We start from the raw sequence: 13,875 nt of genomic DNA, 5'->3' as shown, positions 1-13,875 counted from the left end.
TATGGCCCAAGTTGTTTACTGTCATCTTGCAAAGACACCCAGATGGGCAGCTGCCTGCATGTGTGCTGGCCTTTGAGGAACTGGCCAGTAATACTGGACTAACCTAGCAACTCCGGTCATGGCTGGTGACAGAGGCTTTTCTGACTCATATCTTGCCTGTGATGGGTCATTTCCTGCCTGAGGTTCCCCACGTACTTCTAGATATGTTGAAGAGGCCTTCCCTTGCTTGAGCCTGGAGGCAATGGAAGCAGCATTTCTCCTAGTGTGTAAGCAATGGTGTATTTATGCCCATATCACCCCAGGGCAAGTCCTTTCTGAAAGGAGGCACAACCAGTTTTCTCCAGTGTCTTTGTAAAAGTACTGGTTTTATAACTTGAAGAGCTAGCAGGAGCTTGTAACCTCTCCCATATAGGCTTACCAGAGTGCTCAGTTACTTTGATAACAATTTCAGGGTTCAGTGAAGATGAGGAAGAGCCTGGAAATGGGCTGTTCAGGCAGCGGTTCCACTGCCTGCTTCAACTTGGATACCACAAGTAGCTCTGATCATTCTTGCTTGTTGACAGGTCAGAGAAGGTTTGTGCTCCACTGCAGGGAGTGTTACAAACCTTCAAGGTGAGGATGGTTCAGGCTGAGACACCAGTTTTGCTTGGATCCTAGCCGCTGATGTGATCCCCTGACTTCATGTCTTCTGTGCTTGTCTGTCTTCTGGGGCCCTGCTTGTGGGATCACAGTTCCTGCTTCTGTTTGAGGAGCTCTGACCTCCTGCATGTTGTAACTTCAGGCCCCCAGTTGCAGCCAAACAACAGCAAAGTTTAGGACTTTGACAAAACAGTGAGGATGACGTGGGGACTGCCTAAAATCTGTGGAAACTAGCTGTCTGTCTGATGCCCTGCAAGGCAATTTCTTTAGGCAATGTTTATGTTTCCTGAGTTGAGTTTGGACACCAGAAGAGCAGGCAGACAACTTTGCTCCCTGTAGTTGCTCATGAGTGGTATGATTTTATTCATCCCCGTGACTTGAAGTTGGCCTGTTCAAGGCTTATTCCTGACTTCTCCATGGGAGCTTTCCTCTGTCCTACAGCACTCATACCTAGTTCAGCATTTGAATTTCTGCAAACCATTTCTAACAGATTTTTCACCTATCTTTTCCCATGGTCTTAACAATGGGTGTGTTCTGCTCTGCTTGGGCAAATGCACAACTGAAGGGGGAAAAAAGCAATTGCATTGTTTCCTGGCTCACTGCGTGAGGCAGAAAGTGGCAACTTCCTCTGATGCAAGTCCCCTGCTACTACTACTGTCAATCCTTATCACCCTTGTTAGCGCCTCACCAGGGTAAGAAACAAAATAGCTCGTGGGTCCTGGCTCACCCACCACCCTGTGCTGTGCTCCATGGTGGTACATGATTGCTTGAAGTAGGAGGAGAGGGTCCCTTTGCAGGGAGATATCATCTCAGTTGGGTCTTGCATCAGACACTGACCTTGGAGAGCATAAGGACATGTCTTGTGTAGTGAGAGATGATGCCAGGTTAGCCGTAGCACAGTGCTGGGTAGTGAATGGCAGGGAAGTGCCTGTAAGCTTTGACAGGCAAGCATGGACAGTATCATCAAGGCGCTATACGTGACCCTGCAGTGCCATCAGGGCCCTCTGCTATTGACGTTCCCTCTTTCTTGGCCTTTCTGCTGCACAGCTCCTCTGGCCTTGGCAATGAGCTGGGTCTTGCTTCCTGGGATGAGCACTTTTATCATGTGGTGCTCCAATTTCTTCTGCTGCATGTGCTGCTGAGTTGGAGCATCTCTATATGCTGCCCTGGTGTCACAGGGGACCCCTCGGAAGGGGGCACCTGCTGGGCAGGATCACCTCTGAATTTGAACTCTGAGAGGTGAAGGCAGTGCTCACAAAGAGGACCCTCAGTCCAGGAACCGTGTGTCTGGCCTAAGCCTAAGCCATCCTGACGTCAGGAGCTGGGCAGCTGATGTGGAAATGTCTGCTATGGGAAAAGAATGGTGTTTCCTCAGCCCCTGCGGAGTGCCTGCTTGCTGTGGGGAAGTGAGGGCTGTTCATGGAAGGGGATGGGCTGGTTTCGATTAGCATATGGGATAAAGCAGCAGTTCTCAGGGCCCTGCTGTGGCTGGCCTGTCCCTCCCTTCGCAGCCAGAGCAGGCAGGCGGGCACCAGCCTGGTGGCAAGCAGGAGGAAGTGAAAATGTTCCATGCATTTATTCAGCTCAGTGCTTTGGCTGTGTTTGGGATGACGGAGCCCTGACAGGTTTGCTGCCTTTTCCTCCGACAGCTGCTCTGTTGTTCCCAGAGGCATCCCAAATCTCACGGGTCTGCTACATGTGCTTCTGGGTAGCTGCAAAGCAACAACCTCCTTCACCTATCCCCTGATGAAATCAGGCTCAAGGCTAAGCTACCAGGAGAGGATAGCAGGCATCGGTGGCCCCAGAGCAGAGCTGCTCAGCCCCTTGGCCCACAGTGAGCTGTCTTGAACATGTCTCTGCCTCTCCTCATTCCCCTTTCCTTGCAGCTTTTCCCCATCCCTGAAGAGATGCTGCTTCCTCCTTGGTTCTGACTCACCATGGCCAAGCCTTGGCTCTTTGCTGCTGGAGCTCAGCAGCCTGGAGACCCACTCCTAGAAGCCTCTTTCAGGCAAGAGCCAGTGGGCTTTTGAGCTGACCATGATTGCTCTCCATGGCCATGCTCATTGTGTCTGTGTCCATGGCTTGGAGACCCCCATGACACCTTTTATTTTTCCAGACTTCCCATGGAGATTTGCACACTGGGTCCTCAGCTGCGCTCTGCAGCTGGGGTATCAGCATCCCCCTTGAGCATGTTTCCCTGTATTGCTCGCCTGCTCTGGGAATCGGGGGCTGCTGGACCAGCAGCACCCAGCAGCATCCCAGAAACATGAGCAGAGCTTTGGGGAGCTGCATTAGTGCTGGGTCTTTCCTCTGTGCTGGCTCTGCTCAGTGTTAGGTTATCACACGTCCCTGGGAGGACACCTCAGCAAAGAGCAGGCAGTCTTTGGTAGGAGCATGTCATAACCACAACCAGCTTGTTACATGCTGAACCATGGGCTGCTGAGCTGTCCAGTTTAGGCTACTGTACATTTCTGGTTCCTGAAGTGACCTCTTATTTTTAGACATATTTCTCTATGACTGATTTTCAAACTAATTCCTTCTGTTCCCTGTCCCCCTCCCATTTTCCCCAGACTGGTAGCAGAGCACAGGTATGCAGGGGGGGCTGTGGCCAGGCTGATTTTGAACTAGACCAGCACATCAGCTGGGGAAACCCTCATTCTCTTGCTGCAGCTGCAAACACAGGTCTCAGCTGTACCAAAATCCACACCCTGGTTTGTCAGGGGTGCCCACCACAACCAGTCACCTCTTCCCTGCAGAGAGGCCCTGGAGTCAGCCTTGCCACTGAGGTTTCAGACTGTCTAGGCACATGGCTTTAGGGCCTGTTTGGGAATGGAGGAATAGATACTTGGTGTGCAGAGACCTTTGCTGTTGTCTGTTCAACTTACCCTGTGATTTCCAGAGCAATGCATCTGTTCAGCTCTTCCCTGGACTCTGCCTTAGAGCAGCAAAACAATCCCAGAGGGACAAGCTCTGCAAGTTTGGGAGCTTCTTTCTACTATATTGAGAGTTTCCTGCCCTTCAGGGATTCTTGACATTGTTTGATAGAATAAAATACACTTTCTTCCCAGCTATTGGTACAAAGGATATTTCTCCCAGGTGCAGTTACCCATTCCCATTTCATGATGATAAAGCTGATAGCATCTAAGCTGCCGCTGCTTGGGCTCTTCCACCCACTTTAGCTTCGTTCCTCTAGTTCCACAGGGGCTTGTGTGCTGCTGCCCAGCTGTAAGTCTTGCAATGTCCCATCAGGACAGGCTCAGCATCTGTACGCCTTCTGCAGCGATGCTGAGCCTGCCTGGGACAGCCTGTCTGGCTGGGGAACAGAGCCAGCATCTTGCTGGCTCTCCAAAGGGGGCTGATACATGGCAGTTCCCATATCTTTTCCCCTATATTCTCAGTCATGCTCTTTGCTCTTAAATGTGCAACACCACACATTGCTCTTGCTATGAACAGGGCAAACCATGTGCTGGACTAAGACCAGATCATGGCTCACAGATCAAGGGAAGCTATCCCTGCTGCCTACCTGCACTGGGAATAGTGGACCTAGTGTTGAACCCCAAGTTCAAGAAGAGGGATGTGGGAGAGGGACCACCAAAGGTCTTTTTCTGCATCATCTACTTAAAAATAGCTTTCTCCAGGTTTAATTTCTACATTAAGTCCCATCCTGCTCCTGTTCCTAGCCTGCAGCGTTGGTTTGATTCATAGGGCAAGTTGAAGGAAAAACCTTACAACGATGAAGCTCAGCAGGAGCGGCAGCTCTCAGAACTGCTGTTTCCACCTTGGCAGCCTGTGGGGCTGGCAGCCGTGGGGACCGTGCTCGGCTGCTTTGGTGAAGGACAGGGCCCATCTCTGCAGGAGAGTGAGAGGGGTGCTGATGCCTGTCCTGGGGGAATGGGAGTTTGGCTCTGCCTTTCCCATGGCTGATGCTGCTGCAGTGACACACAGTCCAGACCCACTGACTCCCCACTTGTCTGCACGCTGAACACAGCCAGGGCATGATGCACGCGATGTTTGTGCCAGGGGCAAGTGTGGTCTGAAAGCCCAGAGTTGAGCAGTATGGAGGTGCCTGTGTGTTTGTAAGGGGTGAGGGCTGTCTGGATGCAGCCCTTCGCTTTCTCTGACATGGTCCACCCAGACCTGCCCTCTGCTCCATGGCACCATCGCTCTGTCTGGCCCCAGCTGCAGGGCAGGCTGGTACACAGGAGATGTGTGATGGGGGCAGCCTGGGTAGGACAGGCTGGAGCATCGGTCCAGCCAGGACAGCACCACAGCAGAGCTGGGGGGTCCGTGCCTTCACCCACCCTCAGCACTGCTGGCACCACCAGGGCCAGGACTGGGGGACACCAAGCTGTGATGCGTGATGGAGGCCAGGAAGAGGATTGTCCCAGCAGCGCATTGGTCAGTCTGCACAGGCTGGAGAGCTGCCAGCAGCGTTCCCAGAGAGGGAACTTAGCACTGCTAGAAGCAGAAGTGAAAGGCAGGCAGAAGTGAAAGCACAGCCCAGAGCTGCTTCCCACGCGGTTCCCCTCTCTGCAGAGTGCTCCAGAGCACCTGGTGGCACAGCCATGGAGCCCCTCTCCTTCCAGGAATACATCCGCTCCCTGGACCCTGCCACCCTGCCCCGCATCCTCAGGATTTGCTGCGGTGTCTACTTCCAAGGTGAGTGCTGGGTGCCTGCTGCCTCCAAAGGGTGCCCTAAGGCTGTGCCACCTTCCCCTACCATGCCACTGCAGCTCAGGCTCCCCGCTCCCGCCCTGAAGATGGATGGTCCCCTGCCACTGGGGTGCCCGTGCCCAGGGAGAGGCACAGGTCCTTGTGCCACCACCAGACACTGGTTCCTAAGGCACAGCTTCCTGCAAAAAACTTTCCCAGGGAGGAGAGAAGTTTGGGGCTGCACAGAAGGTTTGGTAGCAGCTCAATGAGTACAGAGATTTAAGGGCAGAAGGAGGCATTGCTTGTGTTGGAGGGTATTGTGATGTGGTAGCGTAGCCTGAGAAGCTCGTGCTCCAGGAAAGGTACATCTATCCCCATCCCTTTGCAGCATGATCAAGCACCGAATCTTTCTTGCTGCATTTCTCGTCTGAGTTATATCAGTTCAGCCTCCAGCCATTCCCGTTGTGCTCTTCTGCACTGCTTTTCTCCCCTGTTATGACCTCTGCCCAGTTACCAGCACTGGAAGCTTTCCAGGACATGGGCTGTACAAGCTTCCAGGTATTCCTGATTCCTTAGAAATAAGCATCAGCCCAACAAAGACCCCTCAGCCAACCTCCTGGGTGCATGTTCCCTTGGCTGCTGGTGAACGGTGCTAGACCTCACAGAGTGCACTGGGGGTCAGTCAGTGTTGCACTCTGCAGACCTGCTGTCCCGCATTGGTGATATTTCCTGAACACTTCTGGATTTCCTGCCATTACTGAAGATCTTGCTACTTCTGGCTTTTTGTTAGCAAAAATTTTGGTGGGTCCCCAAGATGTCAAACAAAACTGCTGCTGGCCTCAGCCCCTTCTCGGCCTCCTTGCCCAGCCACGCACTCCTTGCCTCCTCTGTGTTCTTGACCCTGCCTTATGTTGCAAAACCACTCTGGCTTGGTGCTGTGGTGGAGCGGAAGAGTGCTTTGGGGTCCTGCACAGGGCATCCACAGCCTCATGTGTCTGTGTGTCTTGCTGCCAGCCAAGGGGGCCAGCCATGCCACATGTGCGTGGAGTTAACCGGGTCTCTTCACCCAGGGTGTGAGGCATCTCTGTGCTCTGGGCAGTGCAGCCTGGCTGTGGGTTTCTTCCCTTTTCAGACCATGCCCTCAATGCTATCACAGCGTGACAGGGCACGGGAGGGCTGGAGGAGAGGGACTGGGGCTTACACAACATGCAATACTTTCTGAAACTTCCTAGCTTTCATCCACCTCTTCCTGTGGTTTATTTTTTCACATTTATTTCCACTTCAGGGTTCCCCCCACTCCTGGCGGGCGGGCACTCTCCTGGCCAGTCCCCCCCCGCTGCTCCCACCTGCGCTCCACAGGCGAGCGGTGGTCAGTGGTGCGGCAGTGCCTGCAGCAGCGTCCGTCCCCTGCGCTCAGGCGCCAATACCCAATGCAGGGACATCAGCCCATCTCTGGCAGCGTGTCCAGCCTTGGCTCCATCTGTCGTGCCCAGACCTGCTGGGACATTGTGTGTGCCAGGGCCCTAAACTAACATGTTCCCACCGTGGCCAAAGGCTTGCCCCACACACCGGGTGAATCTGTGCCAGCCCCATCTCTGACCGCTGCTGAGCCTGCTGACCAGCTCTGCCCTTCCCTGAATAGCTGCCCTCCTTCCCCATCCCATGGCCCCCTTCTGCAGTCCCAGATGTCGGGGGTCGCCTTGCCCCACCACAGCCACAGGCACTGGGGCTTCCTCAGGGACGTCCGTGCACCTGTGAGTGCCGGGATGCTCGGGCTTGGCTCACGTCCCAGAAATGAAAGCCTGGGGCCAGGGCCAGGCCATGGGTCAGCCCCTCCCCACTGCCCCAGGGACCTCATCACAGCTGGCTAAGCAGAGAGGCCCCCACTATGTAACTGGTATTTGTTAATGGCACATAGCATGACTACCTGTGATGGGAATCACTAAATCACTGAGGTTGGCAGGGACCTCTAGAGATCATCCAGGCCAATTCCCAGCTCAAGCAGGGTCGGCAGAAGCTGGTTACTCAGGACTTTGTTTCGAATATCTCCAATGATGGAGACTCCACAACCTCTTTGGGCAACCTGTCCCAGTGCTTCACCACCATCACAGTAAAAAAATGTTTTCTTACATTCAGAGGAAGTTTCATGTGTTCCAGCTTGTGCCTGTTGCCTCTGGTCCTGGCACTGGGCACCACTGAGAAGAGCCGGGCTTTGCATCCTCCCTTCAGGTATTTATATACGTTGATGAGATTCCTGCCCCCAAGCCTTGTCTTCTCCAGGCTGAACAGTCCCAGCTCTCTCAGCCTTTCCTCACAGGAGAGATACTCCAGTCCTTTAATCATCTTTGTGGCCCTTTGTTGGACTCTCTCCAGTATGTCCCTGTCTCTCCTGTGCTGGGGAGCCCAGCACTGCACACAGCACTCCAGGGGTGTGCCGAGGGGAAGGATCGCCTCCCTTGACCTGCTGGCCATACTTTGCCTAATGCAGCCCAGGACAGCATTCGCCTTCTTTGCAGCAAAGGCACGTTGCTGGCTCATGTTCAACCTGGTGTCCACCAGGACCCCCAGGTTCTTTTCTGCCAAGCTACTTTCCAACCGAGTGGTCCCCAGCATGTGCTGGTGCATGGGGTTGTTCTTCCCCAGGGGCAGGACTTTGCACTTCTCCTTGTTGAACCGCATGAGGTTCCTGTCAGCCCATTTCTCCAGCCTGCCAAGGTCCCTCTGGATGGCAGCACAACCCTCTGGGCTGTCAGCAACGCTTCCCAGTTTTGTGTCATCTGCAGACTTGCTGAGGGTGCGCTCTGCCCCATCATCCAGATCATTAACAAAGAAGTTAAACAGGACTGGACCCAGTATTGATCCATGGGGCATACTGCTAATGACCGGCCTCCAACCAGGCTTGGTGCCACTGATCACCACCCTCTTGGGCCCAGCCGTTCAGCCAGGTTTCAGTCCACCTCAGTGTCTGCTCATCCAGCCCATTCTTCATCAGCTTCTCTATGACGATGGGATGGGAGATAGTGCCAAGAGCCTTACTGAAGTCAAGGTGAACAATACCCACTGCTCTCCCCTCATCCACCAAGCCAGTCACCTCATTGGAGAAGGTGATCAGATTGGATAAGCGTGATTTCCCCTTTGAAAATCCATACTGACTAATCCAAATCACGTTTTTCATCCTTCATGTGTCTGGTAATGGTTTATAATTATCTGCTCCATCATCTTCCCAGGGTTTGAGGGGAGTGTGACTGGCCTGCAGGTCCCTCTCTTGCCTGTCTTGAAGATAGGAGTGACATTTGCTTTTCCCCCCAGTCTTCAGGAACCTCTCTCGATTGCCCATGACCCTTCAAAGATAAGAGAGAATGGCCTCACAAAGTCAGCACTCATGGGTGCATCGTGGCAGGCCCCACAGAGTTATGTATGTCCTCTCTGTTTAGTGCTCCCTTACCTGGTCCTCTTCCACCAACGGTAGGTCTTCCTTGCTCCAGACTGGTCTCAGGGGGATTCCTGAAGGCTGCTCATACCTGTAAAAACTGAGGCATTGAGCACATCACCCTTTGCTGTGTCCTTTGTCACCATGTTCCCCTGCCCCATTCAGCAGCAGACCCACGTTTTCCCCAGTCTTCCTTTTGCTGTTGATGTACTTCCAGAAGCCTTTCTTGTTGCCCTTCACATCCCTCGACAGATTCAGCGCCGGGCAGGCTTTGGCTTTCCTAACCCCATCCCTGCATGCTAGACCATGTCTCTGTGCTCCTTCAGGGCCACCTGCCCCTGCTGCCACCTCTTGTGCACCTCCTTCATATGTTGGAGTTCAGTCAGGAGCCCCCGAGTGTTGGACGGGAGCACCAACCAACCACCTGCAGGTATTCTGAGGAAGCAGTAAAGGACAGCGCGCAGAGGGTGGTGAGACTGCAACCAGTTGCCCAGAGAAGTTGTGTATGCCCCATCACTGGAAGTGTTCAAGGTCAGGTTGGACATGGCTTTGAGCAACCTGACCAAGTGAAAGATGTCCCTGCAGGAGATGTGTCCATGGAGGTGGTTTGGAACAGATGATCTGTGAAGGTCCTTTCCAACCTAAACCATTCTGTGATTCTATGAAATGCTGGTAGAGGCATTTTCATTGAGGAAATCTCCCTCCTCACCCTGCAGGGTCCGTGTACGAGATCTCAGGCAACGAATGCTGCTTGTCGACGGGTGACCTGCTGAAAGTCATGGCCGTGGCACTGCAGAAAGTCATTTGTGAGGACACAGAGACGGGGCAGACAACAGAGCTGCCACCAACGTTTAAGGGTGAGCGGGGCTGCCCTGTCCCAGCCCAAGCCCAATGGGTGCCCTCCTCCCAGGGGAGACCTTTGCAGCCCCCATGGGCTCAGCCTCATTGTCCCACAGGTCTTTTCCAGCCTGCCCCAGCCCCAGGACCATGCCCGACACTGCGGGGACCATTCCAGGAGGGCAGCAGGAAGCGGGGCCTGACACTGCACCAGGCGCTGGGGTGGTGGAACAGGCGGCCACAGCCCCTGCTGTGCCCCACCATCAGCCCCCATGCCCTGCTCCTGCACCCCGTCTATGAGGTGCATGCTGCCATGCACCGTGAGTCCAGACGGGGCAGGCAGGGTGCTGGGGGGGTCGGGGCGGGGTTGCTGTGGGATTCAGGGCAGGGATGCTGTGGGGTTGGGGCAAGGATGCTGCAGGGTCAGGGCAGGGTGCTGCAGGGTTGGGGTTGGGGCACTGAGGGGCTGGGGGGCAAGGCTGTGGGGTCAGGGTGGGGATGCTGTGGGGTTGGGATGGGGGTGCTGCAGGGTCAGGGGCCTACACCAGTTTGGTGCTGGGACCCCGATGCACACAGTGTGGGTGGGGAATGTGAGGTGGGGGCCCTCTCCCACGTAGGGCCGGGGAGAGGCTGAGCGCGGGGTCAGGGCAGCTCTGCCCCCACAGTGCGTCGGGACGTGGTGAAGATCCCCTCCACACTGGAGGTGGACGTGGAGGATGTCACGGAGGAGGCACAGCACGTCCACTTTGCCCGGCCACTGCTGCTGAGCGAGGTGCTGGGGATGGAGGAGGTGCTGCCGGCCCAGGCTGAGATCCTGGAGGGTCCGGCCGGCCCCGCCATCTTCGAGAGCGCCTGGGTGCCACTGCTGCAGCGGGGGCAGCGGCTGCAGCTCCACGGCCGCTCCCACGCCTGGCGGGTCCTGGCCTCGGCCCCCAGCAGGGGCCGTCGTTTCCTCCTCTCCAGTGCCTACCAGGGCCGGTTCCGCCGGCGGCCCCGGCAGTTCGCAGGGGTGCAGGACCTGGCGGCCGGCCTGCAGCCTGGACGGCCACTGCGTGTGGTGGTGACGCAGGACTGCGAGGGCCGGGGGGACGACGTGCCCCCACTCGGCGTGGGCGACTGGCTGGAGGCCCGGGGGCTGCAGGGGAACGGCCCCGGCACCCGGCTGCTCTGCTACCGCCACAGTGGGGAGGACGAGGAGGAGGAGGAAGGCGAGGAGCTGCTGCTGCCGCTGGACCTGGGGGGTGGCTTCGTGGAGGAGGTGTGTGACAGCAAGAAGTACGGGCTGGCGGAGCTGCTGGAGCGGCAGCCGCTGCCCTGCGAGGTCCGGGTGGTGGCCCCTGACCCGGAGCTGGAGCGGGATGCACTGGGCACCCTGCCTGCCCTGCGGCTGGAGGCCCGCCTGGATCAGCCCTTCCTGGTGGGCAGCTTCTGTGAGGAGCCAGAGGAGGGCTTCGAGATCCCGCCGCGGTGGCTGGACCTCTCCCTTCTGCTGAGCGAGGGGCCCGTCCACCCCCCGGCCCCCTGCACCCGCCGCTCCCGGGTGGAGGAGCTGACCGAGGCCTTCTACTACCGGCTGCTGGCCCAGCTGCCCGGCAGCCCAGCCCCACCGCCCCCGCGGCCCCCCAAGCCAGCGCAGACAGGGAGGGGCCCTGGGGGGAGGCGGTCCTCGGCCCCCAGACCCCCACTCCCCAAGCCCCCTGCTGATGAGCGCCGGCCTGGCTCCTCCACTGCTGCCACTCCCAGCCCTGCGCCGGCCGAGCACCCCCAGCCAGCAAGGCCAGCGGGAACCTCCCGGGGATGCAGGTGAGGCCCCCGGCACCTCCCGGGCCCCGGCCCCTCCACAGGGCTCAGCCCAGAGATGCGCTGCCCTGGCAGGAGGACGGGGCCCCCCAGCAGCGTCAGCGGGTCGTGCTTAAGTGGGGAGTGCTACTGGCCACCACCTCCCTGGGGCTGTCCCGTTGGGGATCTGGGGCAGGGACGCTCAGCTGGGGACATCTGCACTGCAGCCAGCCGGGCCCCCATGGGGGCTGCACCTCCCCATCCCCTTGTCCCACATGTGGGGGGGACCCATCAGGGATTGCCCCATCCCTGTGTCCTACATGTTGTGGGGACCCACAGGGTCTGCCCCATCCCCCTGTGCCACATGCAGGGGGGACACATGGCAGGGGGGCACCCCAATCCCAATCCCTTGTCCCACATGGGGACCATGGCACGAGGGGAAGCAAGGCTTGACCTCAAGGGCTATGGCATAGTGAACACTGCCAACAAGCCCTTGGCCTCCATCTGCCATTGAACGGGGCACCTTCCCACCTCCCCTCCCCACCCCCCCAGTTCGCAGGGGACCTGTGGCCCCAGAGGCTGGTGTCTGTGGTGGCAGAGCAGCTGCCACCACACCACGAGATGCCCTTCTGCCCCCAAACCCTTGGTCCCTGCCATGTCCGGGCACAGCTCAGACTGGGGAGGTGGGGAGAGCAGGTTGGGGCATCCCCCGTGGGGTTTCTGCCAGGGTCCATGGTGGTGCGTGTCCACAGGCTGTGCTCTCTCTTCCCTTCCAGGCACAGAGAGCGACAGTGCTGAACACAATTATGAAACTGTTGATGACAACATGCAAAAGACAATTCACAAAATGCAGGCAATTTTTCCTTTCTAATCCTCTAGTTTCTGGAAACCACCCAGCCTCCAAATACTCTTAGACCTTACGTGACATTGGTTACTTGCAGAGGCTAAATACAGCCCTAGCGATCCACAGTGCAACCTCCAACTGCCTCGATCCTGTGGAAAGGTGCCCACTTTCCTCCAAGGCGAGCAGCCTATATGCTGTCGGGACAGCTCCAGGCACAGAATAAATCCCCCTGTTGGGCTATGTCCTCAGCTGTCACCCATGAGATTCTCCAGCAGCACCAGATCAGCGTACAGCTGGGTGGCCATCAAGATGCCACTGAGATGCCAGCCCAGGCCCTGAGACATGGATCTCACTCTGCTTCGCTGTGTTGCCACAGTGTGTGGGCTGAGATTACAGATGCTTCCAGACGGAGATGCTTTGGGGCCAGGATGTCCAGACACTGTTTGGCATGTGGGGTAGGATGGGGTTAGGAGGAGACATGGTGAGGTACTTCACAGAGTGCAAACGATGCCCCAGCTGGGGCTCAAACCACCGAGTGACACATTTGTACAATTGCATGTCAGAAACCCACTTTCATAAGGCAGAAGCTGTATTTTTCTCAAGTACAGCCAAACTCGCTTCTCACTCTGGCCTAATTTCTCACCAAGGTTGTAGAAACATTGTAAAAACATTGTGGCTTTAGGTTTTGCTGGCTTTCTCATCCATTTTTTACTGCATTGGCAACTGGAAGCAACGCCTGTCCTAGACCTCCACGGTCACCTCTTGCTTGCAAGCGTGCTTGTCGCACTCTTGCAGATTCTTGGCACCTACAAAGGCCCCTGCTGCACTCATGGCATTGGATGCAAAAAATGACCTGAAAACCAAATAAGGACCAAAGTTCAACTCTTCTTTTCCTGGAAGTCTGGCAAAGCCCCGGGAAAGTGGCAGAGACAAAGACCTTGTAGTCCTGATGTGCATTAAGGGAAAAGAGCTGACGAGGGGAGAGCTTTACACCGAAAGCAAGCAGGCGTTTCACTCCTGCATCACACACTGCACTCCTCTTCTTTCAAATCAGAGCTGGAAAATAAATTTTAAATTTCATTTAAGATCAAACTGGTGGGGTTTTTTTTCCCTCTCCCAGTGAAGAGTAGCTTTGGTTCAGTTTTTTGGTTCATGTCATTCCTCACTCAGCGCCTAGGGCAGAGTCCCAAAGCTGCAGCAAGGATCTCATTCATTCAAGTTTGGCTCGAGTCCTAGCTTGGGTTTGGACTGGTTTCCTTCTGTGGCTGTGTTTCTGCCCTGGGATTTACACTCGGTATTGGCACTCTCTCCTCAAATCAGCATTGTGGGAGAGACACTGACTATTGCTGTTGAGGTCCTTTCACTGAACACTTACCCAAGGAGGAACCCAGCTCTCACCTGCAAACAGGCACTAGCCATTCATTAACAGCACCTAAATCATAGGATCAGAGAATCACAGGATGTTTTGGGTTGGAAGGGACCTTTAAAGATCATCTGGTCCAACCCCTTTCACTAGATCAGGTTGCTCAAAGCCCTGTCCAACCTGACCTTGAACACTTCCAGGGATGGGGCATCTACAACCTCTCTGGGCAACCTGTTCCAGTGTCTCACCACTATCATCATATGAAACTTCTTCCTTATGTCCAACCTAAACCTACCCTCTTCCAGTTTAAGACTGTTGCCCCTTGTCCTG

General features: G+C 55.9%; 1 protein-coding gene across 1 annotated transcript; it reads left to right on the top strand.

The window, feature by feature from the left end:
- The first annotated feature begins 5,194 nt into the window (after positions 1-5,194).
- THEMIS2 (thymocyte selection associated family member 2) lies at positions 5,195-13,191 on the top strand. The gene is made up of 5 exons (XM_072885172.1): positions 5,195-5,298; positions 9,439-9,579; positions 9,679-9,879; positions 10,225-11,362; positions 12,115-13,191. Exons 1-5 carry the CDS (start codon positions 5,205-5,207, stop codon positions 12,134-12,136), a joined length of 1,596 nt encoding a protein of 531 aa, XP_072741273.1. The 5' UTR covers positions 5,195-5,204; the 3' UTR covers positions 12,137-13,191.
- The last annotated feature ends 684 nt before the right edge of the window (positions 13,192-13,875 follow it).

The sequence above is a fragment of the Ciconia boyciana genome, chromosome 21 (genome assembly GCF_034638445.1).
Source record: "Ciconia boyciana chromosome 21, ASM3463844v1, whole genome shotgun sequence".
In the NCBI taxonomy this organism is placed as follows: Eukaryota; Metazoa; Chordata; class Aves; order Ciconiiformes; family Ciconiidae; genus Ciconia; species Ciconia boyciana.
The sequence above is the reverse complement of the archived record's forward strand: the minus strand, read 5'-3'. Positions and strand labels throughout refer to the sequence as shown.